Source organism: Hemitrygon akajei, chromosome 4 (assembly GCF_048418815.1).
Source record: "Hemitrygon akajei chromosome 4, sHemAka1.3, whole genome shotgun sequence".
Lineage (NCBI taxonomy): Eukaryota > Metazoa > Chordata > Chondrichthyes > Myliobatiformes > Dasyatidae > Hemitrygon > Hemitrygon akajei.
The window spans coordinates 41,897,741-41,909,779 of NC_133127.1; the positions used below are offsets into that span (position 1 = coordinate 41,897,741).

The window sequence follows — 12,039 nt, forward strand, 5'->3', positions numbered from 1 at the left end:
CAATTAATAGCCTTAATAGTATTTATAATCCCACAGAAATAATAGCTTGAATCAACTTCATTAACTAGATCTTGGAAAGTTTGCATAGAGAACACATTTTTACTTTGATAACAGTTGAACCTAGGACCATTGTTAACATTTATGGAAGTCATTGGCTTGCAAGATAATTCAAGTATATTTTGTATTGCTTAACCTTTTGTGATAATTTGGCTAATAATATGCAGACTGAGCCAGAATTAGGATACACAGCTGTTAAGAATTTCCTAGGGTCCTCCCAATTATGAACTCCTGACTTATACAAAAGAATGAGTGTTTGGGAAACTAGCAGGATGAATCATTGGCTGTTGTGGACTACCTGGGGAATCACAAGTAATGACTTTTCACAGGAAATAAAAAATTTCTAATATGCATCATGCTATTGCAAAAGTAATAAAAATGCAAATTGATTCATTATTGTACTTGTCTTTATATGTGCATTAAGACTGTTCTACTAGTGTTTATGTCCTGATACATTTTCTTCTAACCCCTCAGCTCTTGAGATTCAGAACATTTCTAAATGAGTAAAGTTCTGCATTACTAATGTGCGTGCAGTACAAAAGATCAATCCCACTTAATATTGTGAAACATGAACATTAAGATCCATTTATAATTCATACCAATTGTTTTGCAGATAAGATTAGCCACCAAGTCTAATTGGATCTCATTAAGCTGAAATTGGTAGAATCAGGATATAGAGCTGATAGGAACTTCCTTGGTTCCACCTACATATTGTTCCCAGCTTGCAAACATCCAAATTACGGACAGCCCATTCATGTCAAAGAGCATTCAGCAGACCTGCAGGATGGACCTGCTGGCTGCCACAGGTCTGCAGGCATTTTCAGCCATGGAAACTTGGTCCACAGCTATATCTTTCTGCCATTAGCTGCCAGCCTTTTCTGTCTAAGGCCAACATTAAAATCAGAAGTCCCATGTGTACTGTGTTTATTTGAAAACAGCAAAATCTTTATTTGCACTTAGTTCTCCTTTCCACTTACTATGAGTACAACAAGTCAGGTAAACAATAGGGACCCATCAATGGTAATCAGCACAATGCACATACAAAGAAACACTGAATATAAGAATTCTACTTATGACCAGCTGATGCCCAAAGAGTTTACTGTAGCTGAGGTAGGATGTCCACCGAAATATTAAAATAACCACAAATTGAGTGATTCTTTTTTCAATGTGTTTTTAGAATGTAGAACTGGTGGGCTTAGAATATTTTCTCAGTAGGTTTATCATTTTAATAAGCACTGCAGTTCTCATCAGAGTTCAATGAAAGCCAACCTACAGAAATACATGGTCCAAATAGAATTCAGTATCAGAACAAAAACCACCTGCTCTGAGAAAGTTAAGTTACAGGCACATGGAGAAAACAAGTACATAAAGAAATGAAATGTAATGCTGTAGTATCTATGCTTGCATTAAATGCGAACTTCCAATTACATTTCTTTATTGTAAGTCTGTGTCTTAACTGTAGAACTACAGCAATACAGTAACAACAACACACATCTTCACTTTGCATCTGCTGTGTTAGGATGCAGCGAAATTCTGGACTGGTATCTCACAAAAATTGTTGTTCCTTTTCCTCATTTAAAAGCTACTCTGCTACATCACATTGGAACATACAGGATTTTTCAAATGGAGGAAAGCTCTCCAGATTCTGTTCAACACAGAATCCAACATACTTATCGCAATAGTGCTTATGAAGCACAGGGAAGGAAAATTCATTGCTACAATCCTAATGAAGTCTTCAATAGAGTTGCTATGTTCACTGGAATGCTCCCCTCACCTGCTTAAAAAAAGGAAATATATATTAAAACAAATTTGGAATCACTGAGCTCCAAAACACATTTATTTAGAGGCAATGTAAAAATCTTAGAAGCACTTCTAAAAGATATTTCACAATAAAAAGAACTTAGTATGAGCAGATGTGAAGCCTGCTTGATCGCATCTGATCTACCTCAGCACCATCATAATAGGAAAATAGAAAGTTAATGTCTACTGATGTGTGTTTTGAATGAGCTTTAAGACCAGACCCCCACATCTACTGTGGATTGAGAATTCAAATGGTCACCACATCGAGTGAAGAATTTTCTCTGAAATCTTAAACAGTCCGCCCTTTATACTCAGCCCAGGGGAAATATCTTGCCTATTTCTGGGTTTTCAAGCCTTTTAAGAATTTTGAAGTAAATGAAGTAGAAGAATAGAAAGTCAGTTAATGGCAATATATGGTTAGTAAACTGCCTTCTAGCTATTCAGTATTAGATTCTTGAGTTGATGTGCATTCTTCTGATTACTGCCGGAATATTTATATGGGAATATATAATCTCTTGAAAAGAAATTAAATACATACAGTTATAAAGCTTTCCACATATAAAGAGGCTGCTTTACTCTCTAAGTGCCTGTGGGTTAGCACCTAAAGTATCAAAAGGAAATGTGCACCAGCAAGATGACTGCCTGGCTACCCTGGTCTGCAGGTGCTATTTGGCAGATCAGATCCAAGAGTGAGTGCATAGCAGTCTGGGTGAGGAAAGGGTAAAGATTCAGGGTACCTTGGTTGATGTGCAGACTGGGTTAAATTCTGTTGAATGATCAGGAGTTGTTAAGTAGTTCACACTCCATAGTCAAACATACACAGGCTTTTTGAAATGGTGATACTTGGTAAGCTAACACAAACAACTTCGCTTGAAAGGATTTGGAAAATTATTCATATTCAACTGCATAACTCACCTGTTTCTGATGAGGTCATATCTTGTTCCAGTTTCAGTTTATGCTCCCCAATTTTAAGCATGGACTCCTCAATAGTGCCTTTGCTGATCAGTTTAACAATATGTACTATCCTATAAACAAAAAACAAAACAAAATGTGATATCCTTACAAACTTCTCATTCTTTCAATACCAATACAGAATCAATGGCCTTTTCAATGACCTCACTGGGCATTTGCTAGCTAGTTGGTAACAAGGAAAAAGATCCTCTGCTCCATACTTCTCCATGCTGACCAAGACATATATCCAAGCTAATCCCATTTTCCAGAACTTGCCCTGTATCCCTCTAAACTCCAAATACTTATTAAATAATTTTAATATTTAATAAGCCTTAACCATTTAATTTAATTTAAGATTATTTAATCTGCCTTAACCACTTACTCTGGCAGCTGGTTCCATATAGCTAACATCTGCAGTGTATAAAAACATTGTCTTCTGTGCTCCCATCAAACCTTTCACATCTAATATTAAAACTATATCCTCTTGTTTTCAAATTCCCAATTCGGGGCACTCACCTGTGCCCCTTGTAATTTTATACTCCTCTATGAAATCACCTCTCAGTCTTCTACACTCCAAGGAATAAATCTCTCTCTATAACTTGGAAAGTGAGACAACTTTTGTTGGTATGTGAAAAATCTTATGCTAGATTTCAATGCAGTGCAAATACAAATATTAAGAACAAAAGCTCATGAGCACTGCTTCCAAGGATACAAATTTCTGCAAAAGAAACCAAGTGAAAACTTCCAAACAAACCAAAAGGAAAGGAGATAACCTCAGGCTGGAACTGTAACTTTCAAAACTGATGCCAATATACACATTTCAATCTCAAAACTTCTCTTTAGCAAAGCAACCATTCACCAAATCCCCAAATTTCTTCCGGAGATGAAGAATAATGCAGTGTAAATGATATTGATGCAAGTATCCATGAATTTAATAGCCAGATGTGAAAATACATCAAAACTGTAAGATAAAAGGAATAGTTGTGAAACAGTACATACTTTGGCAAATGAGTGGGTATCTTTAATAAAAACTTTTAGTAAAAGTATCCAGCAACTGGCCATACTGTTATTCAAGTTTAAATGATTGAAGAGGGCCTGTAACCTTGTAAAGGCTTAATACATATCTGCAAGGTTTGACAGTAGCAAAATGGTAGGGAACAAATGAATTCACACTGATAAAGCCAAGTAATTTTTTATACACAGTGTTTAATTTAGAATAAACAATCTCTGCCTCTTCTAATCTCTAATGGTCTATCTAGCTGAGTTTAAAGAACAACCGAAAGCTAATTAGAATCAGTATTACTCATTGAGCTTGTTATTTATCTCTTTGGCCAAACAGAAAAAAATGTGACAAAGGCAATGATTGAAAGAGTGGTGGGTGACAGCACCAGTATTGATGGTAAAGGAAGAAATTAGATTGCAATATTGGGAAGAATTTTTGTAAAATTGGCATTATGAATTGGGTTTGGGTTGAGCAAAGCATGGGAAGAATAGCCAAACTAGATGGGAGAAAACTAATCTATTAAATAAGTATGACATTAAGGAACTTCAAACCATGTTCTTTTCATTGTCTCCATTGATGGATATATTTACAGATTTTAAACATCAAGCATAGGTGCTGGTGATTTGCATTTGAATGGCCATCACACAAAAGAATAAGGATACTCCTGTTCTAATCAGCTTCTAACAAAAATATTGTAACAACAGCAAAAAAGTGTAAAGATTCTTTACAAAATTACCAAGGTGCAAGAACTGTAGAATATTCCGATGAAAGAACTTATTTTTCCACCTCATTCACAGTGACTCTTCTCAGAAAGCAGGCAGCCAGATTCCAGGCATCCACCGATGTGGTGCCAAGCAACTATTGGAAAGGACTCAAGGTCCTCAGAACTAATACTTCCATCTCTTGGACAGCACTCCTAGCATTGTCAGATTGACCCAACTTAAAAATGGACTGAGAGGAAAAAACACCCTGCTGCTGAGCTAGTTTAAAATAAATGCTTTAGTTTAGACGAAGCCAAGACTTTTAGACATAAATTTAATCTTACTTTTTCTGTCCTACTCGGTGACATCTGTCTTCTGCCTGTTTATCATTGTAGGGATTGCAGTCAATATCATGGAGGATGACAACGTTGGCCGAGGTAAGGTTTATACCTAGGCCCCCGGCTTTGGTTGACAGGAGGAAAACAAAAATATCCATATCTGTGTTAAACTGATCTATCAAGTGGATTCTGAAAAAGAAAGTCAATTGAAAAGTCATTCATAAATCAAAGACATACAAACCCTCTTCATACTAAGAGGAATAAAAGAGGCGCACACAGTAAAGGCACATAAAGGTCTGCTGAACCACTAATCATACATTCAAAAGGCTGTCTGAGGTTGGGTATGCATGAGCACAGATGTTTTCCTGAAGTCACTCAGAGTAATTTCGAAACAGAACAGGGGCAAAAACCATGGCATCATATGCTGGTATTTTACTGCATTAAAGAGCCCAACTTTCCCCCCCAATTTCAGTAGAAGGTTAAATTCACTTCTGTGAAATGCCCTTCACAGAAACATAAGTCTAAGTTTTATGGAATATTCAGCTTAATGAGAGCTAATAATTTATATTACAATTACAAAATCAACATACATTACAAAAATAAACAAGCCCCTAAAGAACTCAGTAGGTCAGGTAGCATCTGTGAAGGGAAATGGACATTCAATGGGTCAAGACCCTTTATCTGGACTGAAAAAGTACATAATCAGAATAAAGAGATGAGTGGCTGGTATTGGGTCAGAGCAGGCACGTAGCAGGTGGATCCAGGTAAGAAGGCGTTGACTCCCAGATGGAGTAAGATAGGGGAGTGAAGAGTAGCGACAACTGAAGCTGTTTACAGTAGTCTGTCTCCAAAAAAATTTTTTTGTTATTTTTGCTTGATCATGTAGGTTTAAGCAATGTTTCTCATATTTTCTGGTTACCAGATCTTTCATACAACTCAACATCTAAAGTATGCATATACATTATATTACCTGTCAGAGATTTGGGTTTTGCCATCCAATCGAAGGTACCTGTGCTTATGGTGCTTCAAGAATACTTCTATAATGTCCAACATCATAGTAAACTGGCTAAAAAGGACAACTCTGGAGCCCTGTTGAGAAGAAATTTCACTGTTTCACAAGTATAGCTACAACTGGGGCAAGAACTACGATGGGAAGCCACTTTAATATTATCTGTGAAGGCAGTGTGAAAGTGGATTCAAAATCGTGACAAGTAGTATCAGAGGTTGTCGATCCTGAAACACTTGCAATAAAGACCATCAACGTGAATGAAAATAAAAATGCAAATTTACATAGTTAATTAGCCTATAACCCATGAGTAAATAATACTAATAAAATAAATACTCAGCCTGGTCCCAGGGAAAACTAAATCCTTTGGTTTTTAACAGAAAATATTACAGCAGAAATGAGAGAAGTTAAATCAAATCTGGATAAAATTCTAATAAACATAAAAAGAACAAAATGGATTAATTTCCTGCACCCCTAAATTGTCTTAAATATGGGGCACAGAGAAAATTTAAAGTATCTAGACTACATTAGCAAATGAGAATACATTCTAATGTAAACATCACTACATTCAAAAATCATACTTACTGTATGTAGATTCTATTTAATTTATATAAAAGTAATCACAGCAAGAGCAAATCTCAACTTATTTCAAACTTGGCTTCACACCATGTTTATCAACTAAGATTGCAAACTTTTATTTGTTTTAAATATTACCTCCTCTTTGAGCTCTGAAAGAATATTCTCCAGTCTTTGGAACTTTCCTGAATCCAACAGCAAGTCCGTTTCTAATTGGAAACTCCTTATGCTGCTGTACTCTTGACACAGGCGGTGCAATTCAAAATCAGTCATCACTTCCATGTCTTGAAAGATGAAATCAGGATTGGCATCTCTATGAGTGGGCTCCTAAAATGGAATACAAGTTGGCAGTAAAAAGAGGTTAAACAGATTACTACCTTGTTGTATCTTAATCACATAATATACAAGCCCTGTTTAGTTTCATAGTTGCCAACTTTTAAAGCGGTGATAACTTTAATAAAGTAGTATTTAACTTAGACCACATTTGAGAAAAGGTGTTCAATCAATAGTGTTTAGCTGAGATAGCGCTGAGAAGTGGCAACTCTTTGCGTTAGCTCCAATGGGAATTATCAAATATTCCCATTTAAGACCATTTAATACAGCTGAAATCCACAATCACAGCCATTAGGTATTTCAGTAAGCAATGTCAGTGTATCTTGGACTGCACACTTCGGTTGCAAGTGCAGTCCTCTTTATGAAAATGTAAGTGTGGAAGCCAAGCTGGTCTGCAGATACTGTGGAGACGCAGAGGCTTTACTGCCGACTATCCTGCTGACAAATGTAGAGTCTCTGGAAAATAAACTGAAGATCTTAAAGCAAGACTTCAGTACCAGAGGATTATCAGGGACTCCTGTGTACTTGCTTCACAGAAACATGGCTCACACCCTCATTTCTGACTCAGTGCTGCAACCTGATAGCTTCACTATGCTCCACAATGACAGGTCAGTTGCGTCCTTAAGGTAGAGGAGGTGAAAAGGGCTTTATGAATAATTCATCATGGAACACAGATGTGGTGGTCTGTCTCAGTCTTGCTCACCAAACCTGGAACATCTAGTGGTCAAATGTCATCCATTTAATCTGCCGAGAGTTTTTCCCCATCATCCTGGTAGTGGTTTACATTCCACCCCATGCCATGTTAAGCAGACACTGGAGGAGCTGAACACTGCGATCAACAGTCACAAAACAGCATACCCAGATGCTTTCCTAATCATTGCGAGGAATTTCAACTTGAAGTAGTCTCTAAAAACTACCAACATTACTGGTGGAAACCAGAGGAGCAAACATGCTTGACTAGCTATACCATTATCAAGAATACTTACCGTGTAATCCCACCCCCACACTATGGAAAGTCTGTTCATCTCTGGTGTACAGTCTGGTAGTCTGTACTATAGGCAGAAACTAAACACCACAGCAACAGTGGAGAGGACCAAGAAGGGATGGTTGAGGGAGGTGGAGGAACACTTACAGGACTGTTTTGAGTCAGTGGACCGGACAATATTCAGGGGCTCATAATTGAATCCGAATGAATATGCCACGGTTGTCATTGACTTCATCAAGACCTGTGTGGATGACTGAGTGCCTTTCAGAACATACCTGAAAACCCCAAACCAAAAGCTGTGGATGAACCAGGAGATTCATAGTCAGCTGAGGGCTAGATCCGTGGCATTCAAGACTGGTGATCCTGAACTATACAAGTAGTCCAGGTATGAGCTACTATTTTAAGAGCAAGAAAACAATTCTGATTGAAGTTAAAGAGGAATTGGTTGCACATTAGCTCTGACATGGTTTGCAGGTCATTACTTCCTTCAAGGTGAAATCTAACATCATGAATGGCTGTGATGCTTCACTCCCAGATGAGCAACACCTTTAATGCATGCTTTAAAAGGAAAAATAAAATTACGCCCGTGTGAATCCTTGCAGCATCTGGTGTCCCTGTGATCTATCTCTGAGGCCGACATCAGAACATCTTTCAAGAGGGTGAACCTTTGCATGGTGTCAGTCCCTGATAGTGTACTTGATATGGCTCTGAAAACTTGTACCAATCAAATGGCAGGAGTGTTCAAGGACATCTTTAATCTCTCACTGCTGCAGTTGGATGTTCACACTGTTTCAAAAGGATGTCAATTATACTAGTGCCCTAGAAGAGCAGCGTGAGCTGCCTCAATGACAATCGCCCAGTGGCACTCACATTTACTGTGATGAAGTGCTTTGAGAGGTTGGTCATGGCAAGAATTAATTTCTGCCTAAGCAAGGACCTGGACCTGCTGCACACAATAGGTCCACAGCGACGCAATCTCACTGGCTCTCCACTTGGCTGTGGATCTCCTGTACAATAGGAATACCTACATCAGGCTGCTGTTTATTGACTACAACTCAGTGGACTTCAGGAAGGGGAAGTAGAGGGAACACACACTAATCACTATTAACGGTTCAGAAGTGGAAGGGGTGAGCAGTTTCAAATTATTGGCTGTCAACCTTTCTGAGGATCTATTGTGTGTCCAACATATTGATGCAATGACAAAGAAGGTCCGACAGCTGTTATATCTCATTAGGAGTTTGAGGAGATTTAGTAAAGCCACTCGCAAATTCAACAAATGTATCATGGAGAGAATTCTAACTAATGGGTTGTATTACTCCCCAATGCCATTAGGCTTTACAATTCAACCGCCAGGACTTAAGAACTTTTTAAAAGCTATTATTAATGCTTTTTGAGATAGTGATTTAGATGCATATCATATTTTTTACTGAGTTAAGTATTGTATGTAATTAGTTTTGCTACAACAAGTGTATGGGACATTGGAAAAAAAGTTGAATTTCCCCATGGGGATGAATAAAGTATCTATCTATCTATCTACTGTCTGGTATGGAGGAGCTACAGCATAGAATTGGAAAAAGCTGCAGAAAGTTGTAAATGCTCCAATTCCATCATGGGCACTAACCTTCCTAGCATCCAGGACACCTTCAAAAGTCAATGCCTCATTAAAGACCCACCCCCCCCCCCCCCATCACCCAGGGCATGCCCTCTTCTCATTGCAACCATCAAAGTGGTGATACAGGAGCCTGAAGATACACATTTAATGATTCAGGAACAGCTTCTTCCCCAGTCATCAGATTTCTGAATGTACAATGAACCCATGAACACTTCCTCAGTATTTTATCCCCACTCTTTTTGCACTACATATTTAATTTAAAATTTATTTATATATGTGTACACACACAGTGCCTATAAAAAGTATCCACACCCTTGAAAGGTTTCATGTTTTACTGCTTTACAACATTGAATTACAATGTTTAATTTGGCTTTTTGACACTGCACACTCACGCACAAACTTCCTATTGTAAGTTAGTTTTCTCTAGTATAGTATGCATCTCTTCGGAGTTACGTCTTGTCCGCACTGCACCAACCACTGCCACTGGGCTATAGACATGCAGGAGCAGTGTGTGGTTAAGTGCCTTGCTCAAGGGACACACATGTTGCCTCGGCTGAGGCTTGAACTAACGACCTTCAGATCACCAGCCCAAAGCCTTAACCACTTGGCCACGCGCCAACACAGCAATGTACTACTGCCTCAAAGCAACAAACTTCATGACATACTGTATGCCAATGATATTAAACCTGACACCGATTCTGAAAATTCATTAACTTGAAATGTCAAGGTTCTCTCTTCACAGACTGTGTGACCTGCTGTGTTTCTCCAGTGTTTTCTATTCTTATTTTAGAGTTACAGATCTACTTTTAAGAACATTGTTATACAAAAACTTGACTGTTAAATTGAAGTTTTATTTTTATTCCATTATCTGCACTTTGTGGGAAGCAGCTAGTTAAGTCCTATAGCAAGATACAATCTGCTGGAAGAACTCAGCAGGTCATGCAGCATCTGTGGGAGGAAAGAAATTGTCAGCATTTCATGACAAGACATAGTAGAGAGGCGAGATGGCTGGCACAGAAGTAAAGGGAGTGATAAGAAAGGACTCTAAGGTAACTGGTGGACAGAGAAGAGGTGTCAGGCAGGTAGTACTAGGAAGGAGAGGTGAATGGGGATAAAGTTGGAAGACTGTGGCAGGTGAATTATTAATAGAAGCAAATAAAGTGTTAAAAACAATAAATGGAGTAAGTGGTAGAAGTGAGTAAGAAGGTGGGTGACATCTGCTGGAGAGAGATAAATAGGAACACCAGTGTTGGATTCTGATAAGTAAAGGAAGCAATAATGGAACCATCAGAGAAGGGGGAGGTGAATACCAATGGAACCCAATGGGAGTGGAGAACTTGTGTGTGCAGTTAGAGGATGGTGGGGGGGGGGGGGGGGTTTAAGAGAGAAGGGTAAGTAGGGGTGCTGGTTAAGTCCTAGAAGCCATTATAAAAGTTAGGAAATAACAAAAGCCTTACCTTCTTCATTAGCTTGGCCATTTTCTTAAGCTTTTCAGTGGTATAATATTGCCTATGAAGCAGTGGGTGATTTGCCATCTTTCGAAGTTGCATCATCACATTACATAACTCATTTTTTTCTGCAGTATAAACAAAAATTACAGTATAGCTTAAAAGCAGTAGAATATAGAAACATTAAGCAGCCTTCGCAAAATATTTGCAAACAAAACCAACAGGTAAAAAGGTTGATATGGCTGTGTGGGCAGAGGACCCATTTCTGAGTTGTAAAAATCTCTAACTATGATTCACCTGTTATTTAAAATGAGCCAAGCAGATAAAAGATTTACTTGGCAAAATGGGGCACCAGAGCAGATTTACACTCAACCAAATCACGCTCCACTGCCCAACAACCATATTGTACAAAATATCCACAGTTTAATAAGAGGGGCACTTGAGAGTAATTTATGCTGTAGTATACAAGAAAAGTTTATAATTAAATAGTTCATCAGTTGCAAGGAATCATCTTTCAAAAGTTGTAATAGGTATTGACTAACTGAAGAATGAAAAGTTGCTCATTTCCAAAGCTTAAAAGTCACAAACACATTTATTGTTCTAGCTGCAAAAGTCACATGACACCATGATCTTCCAGTTACATGACAGTTAAAAAAAATACTTGTTCTTTCAAGACACTACTGCATTATGGACTTAAATAGTAGGTTACTCCATACAACTCTCACAGTGGTGCTGGCTGTATTTAGTAGATATCAAGAGTAAACATTACTATACTGGCCATCCTTGGTCAAACACCTGACTTACAGACACCCCTACATATAAATGAGCGCTTGTAATAATTAAATTCTAAAGTCTGATGTACATACTTATGCTCGTTCTGCAAATGGAAAATGTTAACCCTCTCCCCATTTTTAGAGTTTACTCTTTATCAACTCTGTGGCATATACAAAGCTTCTTAAAATAATAATCCACATGGGTTCACATGTTTATTCACTATAATAATGAGCAAATAAAGCCTGCTACAATTTAACATACTAAATATTATAGTCATACAGCACAAAACAGATCTTTCAACCAGGAGTTTATGTGAAACACCTATTAACACCAATTTGAATTTTTTTCTCACCACATTCCCACCAACTGCTCCCAGATTCTACCACTCACCTGCACAATAGCGGTACATTACAGTAGCCAATTAACTTTTCAGACTTTATGCCTCTGGACTATGG

At 38.0% G+C, this 12,039-nt stretch overlaps 1 protein-coding gene across 4 annotated transcripts in view; it reads right to left on the reverse strand.

Annotated features, from left to right (window-relative positions):
* Positions 1-980: 980 nt before the first annotated feature.
* The window catches only part of LOC140726279 (SWI/SNF-related matrix-associated actin-dependent regulator of chromatin subfamily A containing DEAD/H box 1-like), a 64,745-nt gene continuing 53,686 nt past the window's right edge, over positions 981-12,039 (reverse strand). For 2 of the 4 annotated variants that reach the window (XM_073042455.1, XM_073042454.1), the window contains exons 18-23: positions 10,820-10,938; positions 6,571-6,759; positions 5,821-5,939; positions 4,857-5,039; positions 2,773-2,882; positions 981-1,831 (exon numbers count right to left, since the gene is read on the reverse strand). In XM_073042455.1, coding sequence (XP_072898556.1) covers positions 1,773-1,831; positions 2,773-2,882; positions 4,857-5,039; positions 5,821-5,939; positions 6,571-6,759; positions 10,820-10,938 — 779 coding nt within the window. In that variant the 3' untranslated portion in view covers positions 981-1,772. Of the gene's footprint in view, positions 1,835-2,772; positions 2,883-4,856; positions 5,040-5,820; positions 5,940-6,570; positions 6,760-10,819; positions 10,939-12,039 lie in introns of all 4 variants that reach the window. The other 2 variants (XM_073042453.1, XM_073042452.1) reach the window with 1 other exon arrangement.